This window comes from Panthera tigris, chromosome A1 (assembly GCF_018350195.1).
Source record: "Panthera tigris isolate Pti1 chromosome A1, P.tigris_Pti1_mat1.1, whole genome shotgun sequence".
NCBI lineage: Eukaryota > Metazoa > Chordata > Mammalia > Carnivora > Felidae > Panthera > Panthera tigris.
In genome coordinates this window covers 226,530,203-226,546,528 of record NC_056660.1, presented here as the reverse complement: position 1 = coordinate 226,546,528, position 16,326 = coordinate 226,530,203, and the positions used below count along the sequence as shown (strand labels likewise).

The window sequence follows — 16,326 nt, the reverse complement described above, 5'->3', positions numbered from 1 at the left end:
TAGGGACTGGGGAATTGCTGATTGTGAAAATAATTCTGGAGTAACGTATGTGCTATAAAATGAAAATGGTTTTGATGAAAAAATACTCAAAATGGCAAATTAAACACGGGATGCAGTTGCTTTTCTGCTGAAAAGTTATTTTTGAGATGGGGAAACTCAGGGAATGTGGGAGACCTGAGTGTGGTTAGAGCAGGTTCTGGAAGGGGGACCCCTTCTGTGTCCTGATGGACTCTCACACCTCGTTAAGGCTTCCAGCATAGAAAACAAGCAGGACTGGATAAAGCACATCCGCGAAGTGATACAGGAAAGGACAATTCACCTGAAAGGGGCCCTGAAGGAGCCCATTCACATCCCCAAGACGGCACCGGCCACGAGACAGAAGGGAAGGAGGTAAGTGCTGGGGGCCTTTCGGTAAGTTTGTTTACTTAATAGGAAGAGAACAAGGCAGTGTTAACTTACTATTTTTCACAGATTGTTTTTCTTAAATATCTTGAGGAATATTTTTTTTAAACACACTGTATGTATAACATCATCCTTAGTAATGAAATTGCTTTGTCACGATGAGAACCTCCCTTCGGCCTAAAGAAAATGAAGGGCTGGATACAAATCCCTGTGTGTTCCCCTTTCCCACCGCAAGTGTGAATCTGGACACATATGTAGGTCGTGCATGTGACCAGGACCAGCTGTACTGTCACTTCGCTGTTTGCGTTTCTCATTTCTGAGGCAGAAGTACCACACCTGTGTTTTATCGTTGTGCGAATTAAGCAGGGGGCACACGTCCGCCACTCATCCCGGCGCGCAGCCGAGAGGGGTCGGTCACCGCTCACGCGATGCTGGTGGCAGCAGTCACGCAGATGGATTCGTGCCTCTCTGAACAAATCTGTCTCTCCAGCGACTCATAGACGCTCTGCACCAGTCTTGACCAACCCCGCAGTGTCAGGAATGAAAAGTGTGTTTGCTTCTTCAGGGACGGAGAGGATCTGGATAGCCAGGGCGATGGGAGCAGCCAGCCTGACACCATTTCAATTGCCTCACGGACGTCTCAGAACACACTGGACAGCGATAAGGTAAGCTGTAACAGCACTTTCTTGGGTGAATGTAGCTAGTCTTGGCTCTGTTAGGAAGCAGACTGTTTCTGTCTATAAGTGACAGTTTGTCACCAGTCCTTTCAAACAGTCACTGTGTGCTAAGTGGTGCCAGGCACAGAAGCAGGAGCAAAAAGTTGGGGGTGTCAGGGGTAAAGTCTGAGGATTCAGGAAGAAATTGCCTGCCCTGCCCAGTGCCGTCACCTGGTTTTCTGTCAGGTGTTCTAGGGCAGTGTGTTTAAGCTTGTCAATTTTACATAAGCAGAAGAGCCTGTCACTTTAAGTTAAATGCTACACCAAGCCCTGAGGGTGAAAGCGGATCTGCTCCGATTGAAGCAGGAGCCCTGGCATCCTCAGGGTGGCACAGCAGAATGCAGGGAGTGCGCCCCGAACCAGCCTGCACCTGAGCTGACCGCCAGGCACACAGATCTGATCGTTGTCGGAAAATACGCACGTAGCTGTGCCTTCTACAGAAGGGGTGCGGTGTGGAGAATCCCGTGATCTGTCCTGATGGAATCCCAAAGCCAACAAAATACATCAACAGGAGACTTTGGAATCCAGGCTTCCATCACGCACAGATACGCAGAGTCCTCCATAAAATGAGCTGGGGGGGGGGGGGGGGACAGTCACATCAACTAAGTCTTCCATTCCCACTGAGATGAGCACGTGTTCTGTTTCTAAACTGCTAGACCAAATTCTCTAAAAAGGTTATTTGACCGTAAATAGGGGTTTTATTTAACTTGCCACATTGAGGATTCCTGTGTTTCTGAAGCACAGCCCCTCATTTGTAGCCCGGAAGTGTCTCGCCCTCAGCGTCATTTGGAAGGGGCTGCTGACAGAGGAGCGGGCCCAGTGTCTGGGCCCAGATGGTGGGCTTTTCCCACTCAGTCTTGCAGAGGATTCGTGGTGTGTGATGCGGTTGGCAGGAGGGCAGTGAGCAGGTTAGAAAGCATTGCTCTTTTGCAGCGATTTCGTTTCCCAGATCCTTCTGCTTTGAGTCATTTGTTTTTTCTGTTCTGCTTTTTGAGTTTACTAAATAGGAAGTCCTAGAACTCTGAATGGTTAGAGTAACAGGATGGGAGAATAAACACGGCATCTCGTTTTTGTTTTGTTCAGAGCCCGGTGGCCGGTATGTCTTGCCAGGGGTAATAATGGGGAATAAGATGAATGACACATCAGGCGTTCGGTGCGGAGCAGCCGTTTCTCCTGCGGCCCCACCCCATGGCCATTTAGTTAAGAGAATAAAGTTCGAACTTGGAAACGTTTCGTTAGAGTAATTCTGGTTCTCTTCTTTAAAAAAAAAAAAAAAAAAAAGATCGAGGTGGCAGAGTTATCAGAATCGCCCGTTTATACAAGACCTCCACCTAAAGGCGGTGTTGGAAGTAATAGGAGCTCAGGTTGGGACGCGGCCACCTTCACTCAGACCACTTCACGGACTTGCTTGGGTCAAGCGTCCCCACGGCAGCTGTGCGCCCAGCAGCCCCCAATTCGCATTCTCACCAGATGTGCTCTGCTGGGTCTGGTCTGGGTTTACTCTAGAAATGAGTTTTAAAGTTTACTTGTTAGAAATGAAATATTTGATTTCTTATAAACTTTATTTAAATCCAAGTTAGTTAACATATAGTGTCATAATGGTTTCCGCAGTAGAATTCAGTGATTCATCACTTACATATAGCATCTAGTGCTCATCCTAACAAGTGCCCTCCTTAAAGCCCATCGCCCATCTAGCCCATCCCCCCACCCACCACAGTTCTCTGTATTTAAGAGTCCCTTATGGTTTGCTTCCCCTGTTTTTATCTTATTTTTTCTTCCCTTCCTCTATGTTCATCTGTTTTGTTTCTTAAATTCCACACATGAGTGAAATCATATGGTATTTGAGTGAGATTGCCAAAGAGATAAATAAATGTAAAAGGTTTTGCCTTTTGGAAGGTGTGCTAAGACTTTTCTAGAGGTTGGTCCAAAAAGAAGGGGCAAGTGTCTTTCTAGGCAGCATATGGTAATTGGGTGGTTGGCGGTGGTGGTGTGGAAATGCCCCCTGGGTCTGGTTAGGTGCTCCGGCTCTCCCGTTCCCACTCTGAGATGGCAAGCGCCCACTCCTGGCTCCTGGTCCCCTGATGTGTGGCTCTGTCCTGTAGTTAGGGACTGTGTAACTGCTTGTGCTTTGGATCTATTGTAGTGTAATAGGCTTATGTGAAGTTGGACTCAGGCCTGCACAACTACTATATAAAAATGAGGCATTATCCTAAGGCTGTTGCTATTAAGACAGCAAATTCTGTTTGTACCCAGTGAGAGAGGAGGAATGAATCACTACCAGAAAAGTACAGGTTTGTAGGAATTAATCATTTCATCCTGGGAGTCTGGTGGGATGCTAGGGTCTTTAGAGAACTGCCTGTTACATATTCTGTGGAGGTAATTCACCAGTTTCTGCCTACCTCCTCCACTGCATTGTCTCTAAACTTTGTTGTGTGGCTCAGAAACCCCTAAGGGCCACTTCTGCAAGTACTGCCATGCCCCTGCACCTGGGCTTTGCAGAGGCTCTCCCCGGCTCTTCTGGTGGAGCCATGACTACAGTCTCCCATGATTCCTAACCGTCTGGAAGTAATGACACTCCAAAACTCATTTTTTAAGTGGACATGGCATGTATTTCCTCTAATATCCCTCACTGAGACCATAGGTCCTTCATAGTTTCAAAAGTACAAAAAAGGAGTGAGCTATCTTCCTAGATCATAGAAATGCAGCAAGTTACTTTCCTCAGTTCTTGGGGTCTGCACTTGGGATGAGAATAAATAGCATGTGAGATTTTATAATGATAAGTCAAAATCTGGAGTCTGGAGAGGACATTCCCATTGGACCTTACAAAGAAGAGATGTGTTTGCTACCACATGAATGCCGGCTTTTGTGTGTTCTCTGCTTCCAAAACATTTTCTTGTAGCCATCTCCCTTTTTGTTCTAGTAGATATTTCAGAGTCATAGATGATTCAGGAAAACACATTTTGAATATTAGGAAACTACCTGCTTTTTTGAGTCAGCTTGTCAAATGCAGTTTCACTGAACTAGGCTTAACCAGAAAACCCCTTTGCCTCCAATGGCAGTAACTTTTCATGTCTCAAGGTTCTTTTCCACTCTGCAGAAAGTTTAAATAGCCTCAAGTTTAAACAGCCTCTGATGATATAGGCAGATAGATCTGGTGAGGGAAATTACTTAACCATATTCTGCCTGTTTGACTTAATTTATGATGTCTGCTGTGAGTTAGTTGTTATCATGGACTTTGGTCCATTTCAGAAACTGGGTGGGGGGATGTTTTTGACTCGGCCTCTTGGAGACTTCTTAAGGGAGGGTTATCTGCCCAGCGCTGCAGTCATTCTCAGATGAGGCGCAGGATGTTTCTGGAAGGGTCTGTTAAGGAGCGGCTCCTGGAGACGCCCTCTTTCCAGGGAACACTGTTCACAGAGCTTGAGTAGACAGGTCACAGATACAAACCACATGCCCCATGAGCACATTTCTTTCCTTGAAAACATCAGTTTTAAAATATGGCATCTCTTTGTTCCAAAAGTAAGTTTAGCAGGGATTCTTGCCCATATTCGTGGTGCTTAATGCTGATGAAATGATCTTATGAAAATATAATTTGGATTCCAAAGAAATCAAGATTCTTATTCTTGCCAGATTCTTATCTCATTTGTCCTGCGTTTGTCTCCCTGAGGTAGGGAAGAGAATGCTGAGCCAGGCTTCAGGACATCGAGGAGATGGGGGAGGGCTGGATGGCCCTCACAGGGCCACCCAGCAGTGGAAAGCGAAAGCCAGAAACAAAATGTGGATTTAATTACCTGTTGGTGCCTAGGCGTTACTATTTCACATTAGGGCTGGATATGGAGGTGGATGTTTTTAGTGTATTAAAACAGCATTTTTAACCTTTTTTCTTCCTATTTGCCTTATTAGTCTGTGGTTTATTTCATATAACAAAAATTTATAGTATAAGGAAAGTAGAAAATACGGGAATGAAATATAGGCTACTCTAGAACCAAGCATCTTGAGGTCAAGATGAATCACCAAGGCAAGAGGAAGTCGCCTCTGGAAAGGCTGACCCAAGCTTTCAGGGGCCAGTGAGAGCTTTCTTTTACATCTAAGGTAATGCAGTTCTTACTTTTAATAAATGAGAAATTCATTTGAGACTGATACTTGGCATGAACTACCCTAAGCTTATAATATTAATATATGAATCCACGTATTTTAAAAAAAACAACAAATGGTTTTAGTTACTCTTATTGAAGCACATACATAGCACTGGGTTGGGGATATGAGATTCTATGTAGTTTAAAAAGTCAACCAACTTTCTCTATGAAGCAACATTCTAACAGTAGGGACTTGGGTGGATTTATGTAAATTGCGGCATACATTTTTAAAACTGTGGCTGAATTCACATTTTTGAGAAAGGGAACTTGTGTTTAGCCTACTCAGGAAATACCACACACTTCCTTCCAGCCCCTGTCCCTTGTGTCCCTTGCGTACGTGGCACAGAGCAGCGTCCCTGGCACAGAGCAGCGTGGCCAGGAGTGAGGTGAGCCCCCGTCCGGAGCTCCAGCCGCTTCCCCTGGCTGAAGGTGCCAGAAGCTTTGCTCAGAGGAGGTCCTCTGCTGGCCTTGCTGGACCAAGCCTCCCAGGACCTTATGTAGGTTTTCCCCTGTGTGGGCATGAAATCGAGTCATTTTATTCAGAAGCCTTTCATCAGGACGGCACATGGTTTTAGTCCCCGCAGACAGGACACTCTAGCTTCAGAGTGTGACAAAGTAGTTACTCAGAGTACTGAACGTCAAAACGGCAGGTGGTTAAGAACAAGGAAGAGCCCGCCAGCCAGATCTCTGGGCTCTGCTTCTCCGCAGCCTTCAGCAGTTACCTCGCCTCTCTGTGCCTCAGTTTCCTCATCTCTAATTGGGGGACGGTGCCATCACCTCGGGGCTGTGGGCATGTACTGAGAACAGTGCCTGCCTCGCACGTACACAGTTGTTGCTGCGGCTTCCTCTTCAAAAGTGCTGCCTCCTCCCTCATTCCTGGACTGTTGATATTCATTACTGGCCGTTGCAGATTACTGCCTGTGTCATCCTCGCTGCCCTCGTATCTGCCCGCTCTTGAGCACAGTGCATTTGGAGCTGTGTGTTTGGAGCTGGAAGCTGCCTTGAGAATACATTGCTCAGTATTAGTGCCTGGACTTAGGCATTTTGGTGGCTCAGCAGTAAAATACCACATAATGGGCAGTCCCTGAAGAAGAGGGGGACTCTTGCTCAAAACATACCCCCCCCCCCCCACACACACACACTCCCCTTTAACCCACCTCGCTGCGTTGTGGCCACGCGCGCATAAAACGACTGCACACGTTCCCAGGATAGGGTCGTCCGTCCACGGATACTCGCGGATCACCCAGTGTGTGCCAGCCCGGAACATGTAGGCGTGCGCAGGGTGACCAGGCCCCCGCCCCCGCCAGGGTGACGGAGCACACCTGCCTTTGTTCCTTCCTTTTGCTAATCTTTGTTTTCGGTCCTCCTAAGTGACTGTGGTTTTTGTAATTTTTATCAAGTGTTTTAAGCGCTTTCATAAAACCGCAAAGTGGAACGTAGTCTTTGATAGTTTTAATCAGAAAAAAATCCCCCACGCCAAAGTAGAAACTCTCAGTTCTAAGAAAAGGTAGGTTTTTGGTTTGTTTGGTTTTTTTTTAAATACAAAATTTGGAGAGAAATTTAACAAAAGCGTTTATAAAAGTAGTGGTGCATCGAGAAACGCTTTTTAATGTAAATTTGACGTACTGGTCAAAGTAAGCATCGTAGGAGGATGCCCGTTTGGTTCAGACGGGAGGCAGGGCGTTTACTCCAGCCGCGGTTCCTTCTGGCGAGAAGCCCAGTCAGCCGGTCGCTGGCTGTCGTACCTGCCCTCTTCCCATACCTGCGTCAGAGACGCGAGGCGTCATTTCACAGGGACTTCTCTGGATGAAAGACTGTGTTGCTCGCTCAGGAAGTTCAGCAAGCGGGCTCCTCCGGGTGAAGCGGTCTCACAGAGTTCCGGATGTTCCAGGGCGTGGCGGCCTGAGGGAGTGCGGGTGGTGTTCGGCTGTCTGCCCCCGGCTCCCGTTAACCAGTTAAGCTGGTCATCGGTCTGTTCGGCGGGTGCTGGCATCCCCGTTCTGGTGTGTCGAGTGAGGGGAAACGTGATGTTAGTGCAGGTCAGCTTCTGTGAAGCCCCGTACGAACTCGCTGTCCCGCCTCCAGTTGGCCTCACTTTCTACTTCAAAGTTTGCCCTTTTCTTAGGCGGGGCTTTTAAGTTTGCTTTTTCACATCAAATTTTCCATTCCACCTCATGTATATCACACAGTCAGGGAGGCCTTCCAAGAATGATTTTCATGTCAGAAAACCACCGTGCGACAATGTCAGTAAAGAATGAACACCCCTGAGTACCACACTCCGCTTTCTTTTCTGGATAAAATACTGGGTATGGTAGGCTGCTGCTTTGGGGGGGGGGGGAAATCTTCTCACAGACTTTTTTTTTTTATGTGCGTGTGTAGTGAAAACCACAGAAAATTTACCATATTAACCACTCTTCAGTTCTCACAGATTTCTATGCTCGGTGTGTGAGAGCCCATCAGAGTGGTCCTCACTGAAACTCAGCAAATTTTGGTGAAGGGTTCTCCCGTGGATTTGGCCTCGGGGTCGGGGTGAGCATGGGCCCGGCTGCTCACACGGGTAAGGTGGTTGCTGGTACGCCCCTGTGTCCGTGAAGTTGCGCGGCGAGAAGCTTGGGTGGGTGAGAGCCAGGGATGTGACGCGTTTCCTTGGGGAACTCTTAGAGATGCCAGTGGCTGCCCCTCTCTCGTGAGCATCGCCAGTGACAGAGCCGTGCGCTCTCATCCTCTCTAACCGGGCAGCCAGTCTTTGGTCTGCTCTGTGTGGAGCCTCCGCAAAACCACAAGACTCTTTTGTGAGGTTTCTGAATGACTGAACTGTGCTGGGTTGTAGGATGTGACTGTTCACAGAGTTGACACACTCTGTTCTTTAAGGAAAAATGGCTTTTATTAGACCACAATGCCCCTTTCCTTTTGAATTGCTCTCCGAACATTGGCCAGACACCCACCTGAGTTGATCTTCGGTTCTTGAAGTAGAATCGTTTGCAGCAAGGGCTGCGTGGTCCGCCATGCTAGTCATAAAGAGCCCGCTCCTCCTCTGGCAGAAGCTGCCCCAGAACTCACCTGGGAGCTCGGTTATTCAGACCAGATGTTTGCCGTTGTCCCTCCAGAACTGTGTGTTCTTCTTGTACAACTGCCTCGTTGTGCACCAGAGAGGGGCATCTCCGAGGAGGGGTGGGCTGAGAATTCCCCAGCTGTGGGTCTCTTTTCGTTACTGCCTCTAACTGGGTTCAGGCAAAGCGACGACATAACACGGTTTCTCCAGAGAACATAAAAAATAAAATTCGGTGCCGCGTGGTGATTGTTGAAGGTTCACGTGCCGGCGACCAGAGAGGAGTGTTTCATCCGTTTGGGTGAAACTACAGCTTGTTCATTTTCAGTCATTCTGGAGAGAATTCAGGCAAAGGGACCCTGGTTTGATGCTGCTAATTGTGCATCTGGGTCATTGGAGTTCCCTCCGTAGCCCTCGTAGTCTTGGAGGAGGCATTTCCTAGCTGGCTTCCGTGCTCCATGTGCTAAGGAGGGCCTTTTCACTGCCATGCTTTTTAGTCCCCATATTTGTCATTTAAAGGAGAAAGGCCGAAAGATCAGGGGGAGGGGGAAACTGTCTCCTGATGTGAATTTCACAAGAGTTAATGTGAGTCATGGAAACTCAGATTTTCATAAATTGCAATCCTAAACTAAACGCATGTGGTGAGGAACCCCTCCTAGAAGTCCCTCAGACACACAGAAGTGAGAAAGATACTGGGAAAACTGTCACGGAGTATGGCTGGAAGGGAAAGTGAATTTTTAAACGAGATCAGTGGAATGGTAATTCTTCAGCACAGTAATGAAATCGGGTCACTGTTGGTAGCAGTATCACTGAAAACAAGTACGGTCTCGGTCATACTTAACGATGTATGTTATCTGAACTTTTTCCAATCAGGAATTTAATTCTTACAAGGTAGTAATGATTTACATTGCTCCCTCAAAATAGTTATTTTAAGTCTTTTATTTTAAAAAATTTGTTTTTTTTAATTAGCAAACTGGTTTTATTTATTTATTTTTTTAACGTTTATTTATTTTTGAGACAGAGACAGAGCATGAATGGGGGAGGGTCAGAGAGAGGGAGACACAGAATCTGAAACAGGCTCCAGGCTCTGAGCTGTCAGCACAGAGCCCGACACGGGGCTCAAACTCACGGACCTCGAGATCATGACCTGAGCCGAAGTCGGCCGCTTAACCGACTGAGCCACCCAGGCGCCCCAGCAAACTGGTTTTAAAGGCAGGTTTTGTCGTAGGTTTAGAATATTCGGATGTGAACATTGAGACAGAAATGCACAGGACGTATGTGCTCTAGAAAACATCCAGTTAGCTTCCCCGCCCCTTAAAGATTTGTGCAGGAGATTCTCATGGTAAAACCAAGAAGATAGCGATGTTTTTAAACGATAATCTTAGCACTGTTTAAAAACTGATTCTTGTACTGGGTTTTGTTAGTAAGTTATCTGAGGTCTTTGAAAAAGAACTGTATGTAACTCAGTATGAGATTCTTTGTCCGAACAGGCTTGATTTTTATTTCTGATGCTCTGTCAAGTCCACAGATGTTTCCAATAGTGTTTGATTACTCTGTAAGGGGCTAAAGCATCCGTGCCAGAAATAAAGTCGAGCTTAACTCTCCCCCTCAGGCAGCCCCTTTCTCTCCTTCCCACCCTTCCCCCACCCACAGAACATACCACGTGGCCCAGAGCAGTCTGAAAAATTAATAAAATGCTCAAGAATGAAGCCAGCAAAGGCCTGGTGATGAGATAATGTGTCCTGAAGTTGTGCTTCCCAGGGCTGGGCGTGGAGAAATGGCAAGGCAGCCCTCAGGCGGGGGTTGTGCTGTGTACAAACACACACACACGCACACACGGGCAGGTCACTGGTGGCCACGGGGGAGCTCCAGCAGGCTGGAAAGGGGCCCCCAGGAAGTATGGGCCCCGAGGGGCCTCAGCACGCTGGACTCCATACTGGGCCTTGTCCACTGGTCGTGCCTTCCCTGGGACAGGAAACAGCCCTCGTTTTTGTTACAGGGATTAACCCCTTCCATAATGCCATAATGCAGGGTTTTACAAGGGAAATTCTCTCTCTAGGACCTCTGCCTTTAACTCTTTTAACGTGAGCATCTGTGTTCACAGAGAAACGTGTAGGACTTAGCATGGGTTTCACACAGAGGAATTTATAAAATTTAGAAGGGGATTCAACATTTGTGAGAAATTTCCTCTGTGGCCTAGCAAAGACAGTTCACTTTGTCGATATTTGTGTTGCGTTATGGAGGAGTTTTGTTTTGTTTTGTTTTCTGTGGTTGTCTTGTGGACATGTGTTTCTTATTGTAAATATCTAAACTTCTCTCAAAAGACCGGCTATTAGAACAGGAGGATACTGAACAGCATAGGGCATGACAGGGCCAGCAGGCTGCGGGCCTGTGCAGGAGGCACGGGTTCCCAGTTCTCTGTGGGTGGATCTGATCTGCAAGGCTTCTGGAACAAGGCTGCTTCCCAGCAGGAGGCCCAGGCGGTCCTTCACCCGCTGGCCACAGCCCAGCCCGCCTACTCCTCTGTCCCTGTGTGTTCTCTGTGCTGCTGCCCTTCAAGGCGACAGAAGCCTGGGTGTGCTGCACACTGAGCACAGGCAGAGTTCGCTCCTGAAGTCACAGGAGAAAAGCCCACGTTCCATTTCAATTTCTCAAATGCAGCATCTGCATTTTTAGAGCAAGCCCATTTTGCGTTTTTCACTTCCGCAAATGTTTATCTGCTTGCGGGATACAAAGCACTGGGCGAGCTAGGCTTCAAGGCTATTAGCAACCTCTTCGTATGATCCCTGTGCCTGCCATTGTTGGCACTGGGACTCGGGGATGACTGAGACGGGCCTCATCTCTCCCCTCACGGACCAGGCATGGAAAGTTCACAGAGAAATAACAAACCCGCTTAGCACCCCCTTGCTGGTGCTAAGGGCACGTGCGTGCGCTCAGACACACACACACACACACACACACACACACACACACCCCAAGACGTGGCTCATTTCAGAATTGAGACACGATTTATTTAAAAACCTAAGACAGGTGCAGGAGCAACTTCTCAGAGGGCTTTGACAGGGGGCCTGGAATAGAGTGGGGACATGGGGGTTCTGAGCAGACGGATCTCATGGACACAGTGCAGGGCAGGACCACCTCAAGGAAGACACGCTCCAGGCTGTGAAGCACATGAGGACAAGCAGCAGGGTGGGTGGGACCTGGCTGTGGGGGCTTGGGGGCTTTGAATCCCACACGAAGGAATGCGTGTGTCAGGTGCTTGAATGGGAGGCTCCGCATTTCAAAAAGGCAGCTGCCAGCAGCGTTCAGATGGCTTGGAAGGTGAGCCTGAAGTTAGGGAGGCCACCAGGAGGTCACCGCAAAATCCAAATGAAGCGTGGCACGGATGGGCAGAGGAAAGAAGTAATCCGAGACATGGCCTTAAGTTTATTTGATAGCGTTTGGAGAGAGAGTTTTTAGCTCGGGTTGACTTGATGGTGAAACCATTATCCAAAAGGCAACATTGGAAGAGAAACAGATCGGGGAGGCGGGTAATGAGTCACGTCCTAGACTCACTGCTTTGGAGGGAAATGCCCGAAACAGTGACGAGAGTCCTCTCTAGCTGCTATCTGGGATGTCTGCGTGGGGAGTGATGGGCACAGAGAGTGTGGTTACGGAGCCGCACAGGGGGATGGTGGACACGCAGCAGAGCTGGAACCTCCTGGGGCGATCTGGAGTGAGGGGCCAGCGAAACAGTCCAAAGATGGGGAGTGGGTGACAAGGTTCTTGTGTAGGAGGGATGTGTGTGTGTGTGTGTGTGTGTGTGTGTGTGTGTGTGTATACATATATATATACGCATATATATACATATATATGCATATATATATATACATATGTATACACACATATACGTATATATATATATATATATATATATATATACGCATGCTGTCCCCGGGGCATGAACAGTGTAAGGGGCAGACAAATGGGACACAGGCCACAGGCAAATAGTGATCATGGCACTGTATCTTTCTGGAGTTTGTGAATGTGCTTCAAAGGGCCTAAGAATTAGTTGAGTTCTAATTTACAGAAAATGGGAGTGAGCTTAGTGGGAGGGGAGAGGTGCGGAAAGGAGCCTCAGACCAGAAAGCACATAGCATAGGGAAGTAAGCCAGTGTCCACAGAGCGTACAGAATGGCATGGTAAAACACGGCATGGGAAGACGGCTTGGAAAGGACCCGGCGGGAGTGCCCGCTAAGAGGTATCCTGGGGGGTGGGGGGGTGGAGAGGAGCTCTTGGAGGGACTGGAAGAGAGAATAAGGCATGCACTGCCCATATGTAGGGATCTCATGACCCCTTCGGTCTCCCTGCTGCGCGGCTGCTCCCTTTTTCAACCAAGTGGTGCCAGAGAGCCTCCCACTAATAGCCTGGCTCAAACACCAAGTGGGAACTGAAACTTCAAGTAAAACTATCATGTTGTCACCGTATGATGCAGTGATCCCCCAAGCAGCCTTCAGTTTTCACTAGTTTGCCCTATGTTTAAAAAGGATTATATAGCACATTTTGAGCAGGGAGATAATGATGTCTCAGGCACAAAAAGATAGGGACGCTCATATGGAAAATTGTATCGGATTCTAACCGTGAAACCCTCAAAAATCATAGCCATACAGTAAAACACGGAAAAGCGAATAACTGCCCCCGTAATTCCAGAGGGAAGCGAAGGGGCAGTGCAACCGGAGAGCCCCCGCTCAGGTGGTGGCCAGTCACTGCCCCAGCCCCGGCTCTTGCTGGCCCAGCTCAGCCTCGCCCGCAGGGGCTGCGGTGGCGGGAGCTCACTGACGTGTCCCTCTCCCTCCCCAGCTCTCCGGCGGCTGCGAGCTGACGGTGGTCATCCACGACTTCACCGCCTGCAACAGCACAGAGCTGACCATCCGCCGTGGCCAGACCGTGGAAGTGTTGGAGCGGCCCCACGACAAGCCTGACTGGTGTCTGGTGCGGACCACCGACCGGTCCCCCGCCGCGGAAGGCCTGGTCCCCTGCGGCTCTCTGTGCATCGCCCACTCTAGAAGCAGCATGGAGATGGAGGGCATCTTCAACCACAAAGGTAGGGATCGTGAGGCACGGCTGGCTCGTGCCCAGCTTCTGCCCCTGCTTCTTTGCAGCCTGGTGAGGGGTACGGTCTCTCCTTGTCACTCGTGCTTCCCTCCATTATCACTGTGTCTCTGGGCTTTTCTAATCCATCAAGAGCTGGAGTGGAAGTGAAGATTTCACCTGTTACTCAGGCCAAAATGGTATCAGTTTGGAAAAAGAGAGAGGGCTCTTCTTCTGGGGCCAGTGTCGTTCATAAATTGAGAACACGGAAGGTGCGGTTCCTCTCCAGGTGATGAAAGCGGGTAGGGAAGGGGGGACCATATTCAGCGTCTCCTTAATCAGGTTTGCACATTGTGCTTTCTTTGTTTTGTTACCGTGAAATCCCAGAAAAGCAAGCATGCAGGCCCTGAGTGCAGCCAGGCCTCCTCCTACCTTGTGAAGTATCTCCGAACATCCCAGACTGCCCAGGCTCGCCATGCAGAGTGGGAACGGAGCTGGGCTGCCAGGGAGAGGGTGCGGGTGGGCAGGGCCGTGGCTGTGCTGTGACTGTGGCAGGAGGGGCTTTTGAAAGGTGCACTTTTCCCCTGAAATGACAGGGCATTTGAAGCAAGCAGCGTTTGGCATTCCTTAGTGATTCCTCTATTTAAAGGTAACCGTGGCAAGACTGTTTCTCCATGTGTGTCTGGATGGGTCAGTAATGGGCTCCTAGTGACAGTACGCGAGCATGTTTGTCCCAAATGTCCAGGTTTGGAGCTACTGAGCACTTCAGGTGTGGCCAGTCTGAACTGAGCTGTCCTGCAGGTACAAAATACATGCTCGATTTCAAGACCTCATATGAAAAAAAAAAAAAAAAGTGTAATTACTTTATAGTCGTTATAGGTTGAAATGGTAATATATTTTATAGAGTGAGTTAAATAAAGTTTTATTATGGTTAATTTAATTTCCTATTTCCTTTTACTTTTTAAAATCGTAGCTACTAAAAATTTTTATACATTGCATGTGCAGCTTGCGCTATGTTTCTTTTGGACAGTGCTGGTTTCATCTCAGTGAAAAGCTCACTTGAGACTTCAAGCCCTTTTGAGAAACACTGGTCATTTATAGCTTCTAGAAAAGTGTAGAATGTGTAGAGTTCATCTGCTTTGAACCATATTACGTCAGTCTTCATTTCTCTGAAGTACTGGCAAATGGCAGATTCTTGCAGATCTGGGGATATGCAATTTGTTTTCTCTTCCTGAGAGAACAACCCTATACTCTGCCATATTCTGGTTCTTTTTCTATTAATTTTGGAATATTCTGGTCACTCCCTCCATTTGTTATCTGTGCCCGCTTTGCATTTTTCATGACATGTCTTGAGGACCATCTTCTGGCTGCAGAGGTACGTTTCACTCATTGCGTTGAGCTCAATGAGACTGCACAGGACACAGCTACTGATTGATTAGCTCACCTTGTTAATTGTAGGCACAACCGTGTTCCAGATCCCTCAGGGCCTAACAGTGACCTGATTGTCACCCCAGTAAGAAACTAGAAGAATTGAGCTATCATTCCTTCAGGGATCCAAACAGAAGGAGAATTTTCAGATTTTGGCCAAAGGCCAGGGTGTCCGCTCTCGTTCCTGGCAAAGCTGCCCATGAGGTTAGAGCAGCGCTGGACTCCCCCTCGTGTGGCACTCGAGTGCCAGTGGCGGGGGTGGGGGGGTGGTCTGTGCTGGGTTAGCCTGTTGCCACGGGGTTTCCAAAGTTACATCATATATTTAGGTCCCTGAGTTTGACTTGAAAATAAAGTACAACTTTTCCCCTTGAGTTGATTATACAGAGGAGCCCTGGTGAACTCCAGCCACAAATAAAACTCGTTCTGAAAGATTTCTTTTCATATGTGCCTTTCCCATGGTGTGTTCTTTGCTTCTCAGTGTTCACAATTGCAGGCTAGCCAAGAAGAAAGAACTGTGTATTTATCGCACTTGACTTTGTCCTGAAGAGTTGTTACAGAGGTTGGGTTTTTGCTGCTTTTTAGAATTAAGTACCAGTTCATTGGCTGGGGCTTTTGTCTCCCCTATTCTGTGACGCTCTAGCCCCTGAGAAGTTCTTCCTTGCCCCTCAGAAACCCTGTCACGCTCTTTCTTGAACAAGAAGATGTTGCTTCATTCAGTAAAACCCGTTGTGAACTAACAGCTCGTCCAGTAGATGGGAGCTCAGAAACCTTACCCATTTTTAACATTTTTCCTGCATTTGTATTTTTCCTATAATGCAAGGACACTCTTAAGATTGCTCACTTGCTGGGGCGCCTGGGTGGCTCAGTTGGTTGAGTGTCCGACTTCAGCTCAGGTCACGATCTCGTGGTCCGTGAGTTCGAGCCCCGCGTCGGGCTCTGGGCTGACGGCTCAGAGCCTGGAGCCTGCTTCGGATTCTGTGTCTCCACCTCTCTCTGCCCCTCCCCCGTTCATGCTCTGTCTCTCTCTGTCTCAAAAATAAATAAAACATTAAAAAAAATTAAAAAAAAAAAAAGATTGCTCACTTGCTATGTTAGGACTGGGACAACGGGGCAATAGATTAGAAATCTTCCTCTGGGCTCTGTGACAGGCCTCTGCCAGAGCATCCTGTCCCTGTTCAAGTCCAGGAAATCTGGCCATAGTGACCAGGGTCTCCACCTAGGAGAAGGGGTCTTCCTCAAATAGATGAGGATCTGGGAACGAAGTCCAAATAAAAGACACAGAGACTTGCGGGACAAGAAGCCACTGCCACCTGGGGAAACGGGAGATCTTGATTTGCTTCCTCTCAGCCCACAACCCTTCTTGCTCTTACGTGGGAAGGTGGGTGTGCCACTGTGATCGCTTGCACGTTGGGGTGTGCTGGGCCCTTCGCCCTTTTGCACACGTACGTCTGCTACCCGACATCTACTTTTGGGCCCCGGGTTGGGCTTGAAGAGTGCTGCGGTGAGGACTTACGTGTGGCCCCTG

General features: G+C 48.2%; 1 protein-coding gene across 2 annotated transcripts in view; it reads left to right on the top strand.

Annotated features, from left to right (window-relative positions):
- The window catches only part of TRIO (trio Rho guanine nucleotide exchange factor), a 353,374-nt gene that overhangs the window by 263,182 nt on the left and 73,866 nt on the right, over positions 1-16,326 (top strand). For both annotated transcript variants that reach the window (XM_042997460.1, XM_042997467.1), the window contains exons 32-34: positions 248-390; positions 968-1,067; positions 13,143-13,386. In XM_042997460.1, coding sequence (XP_042853394.1) covers positions 248-390; positions 968-1,067; positions 13,143-13,386 — 487 coding nt within the window. The remainder of the gene's footprint in view (positions 1-247; positions 391-967; positions 1,068-13,142; positions 13,387-16,326) is intronic.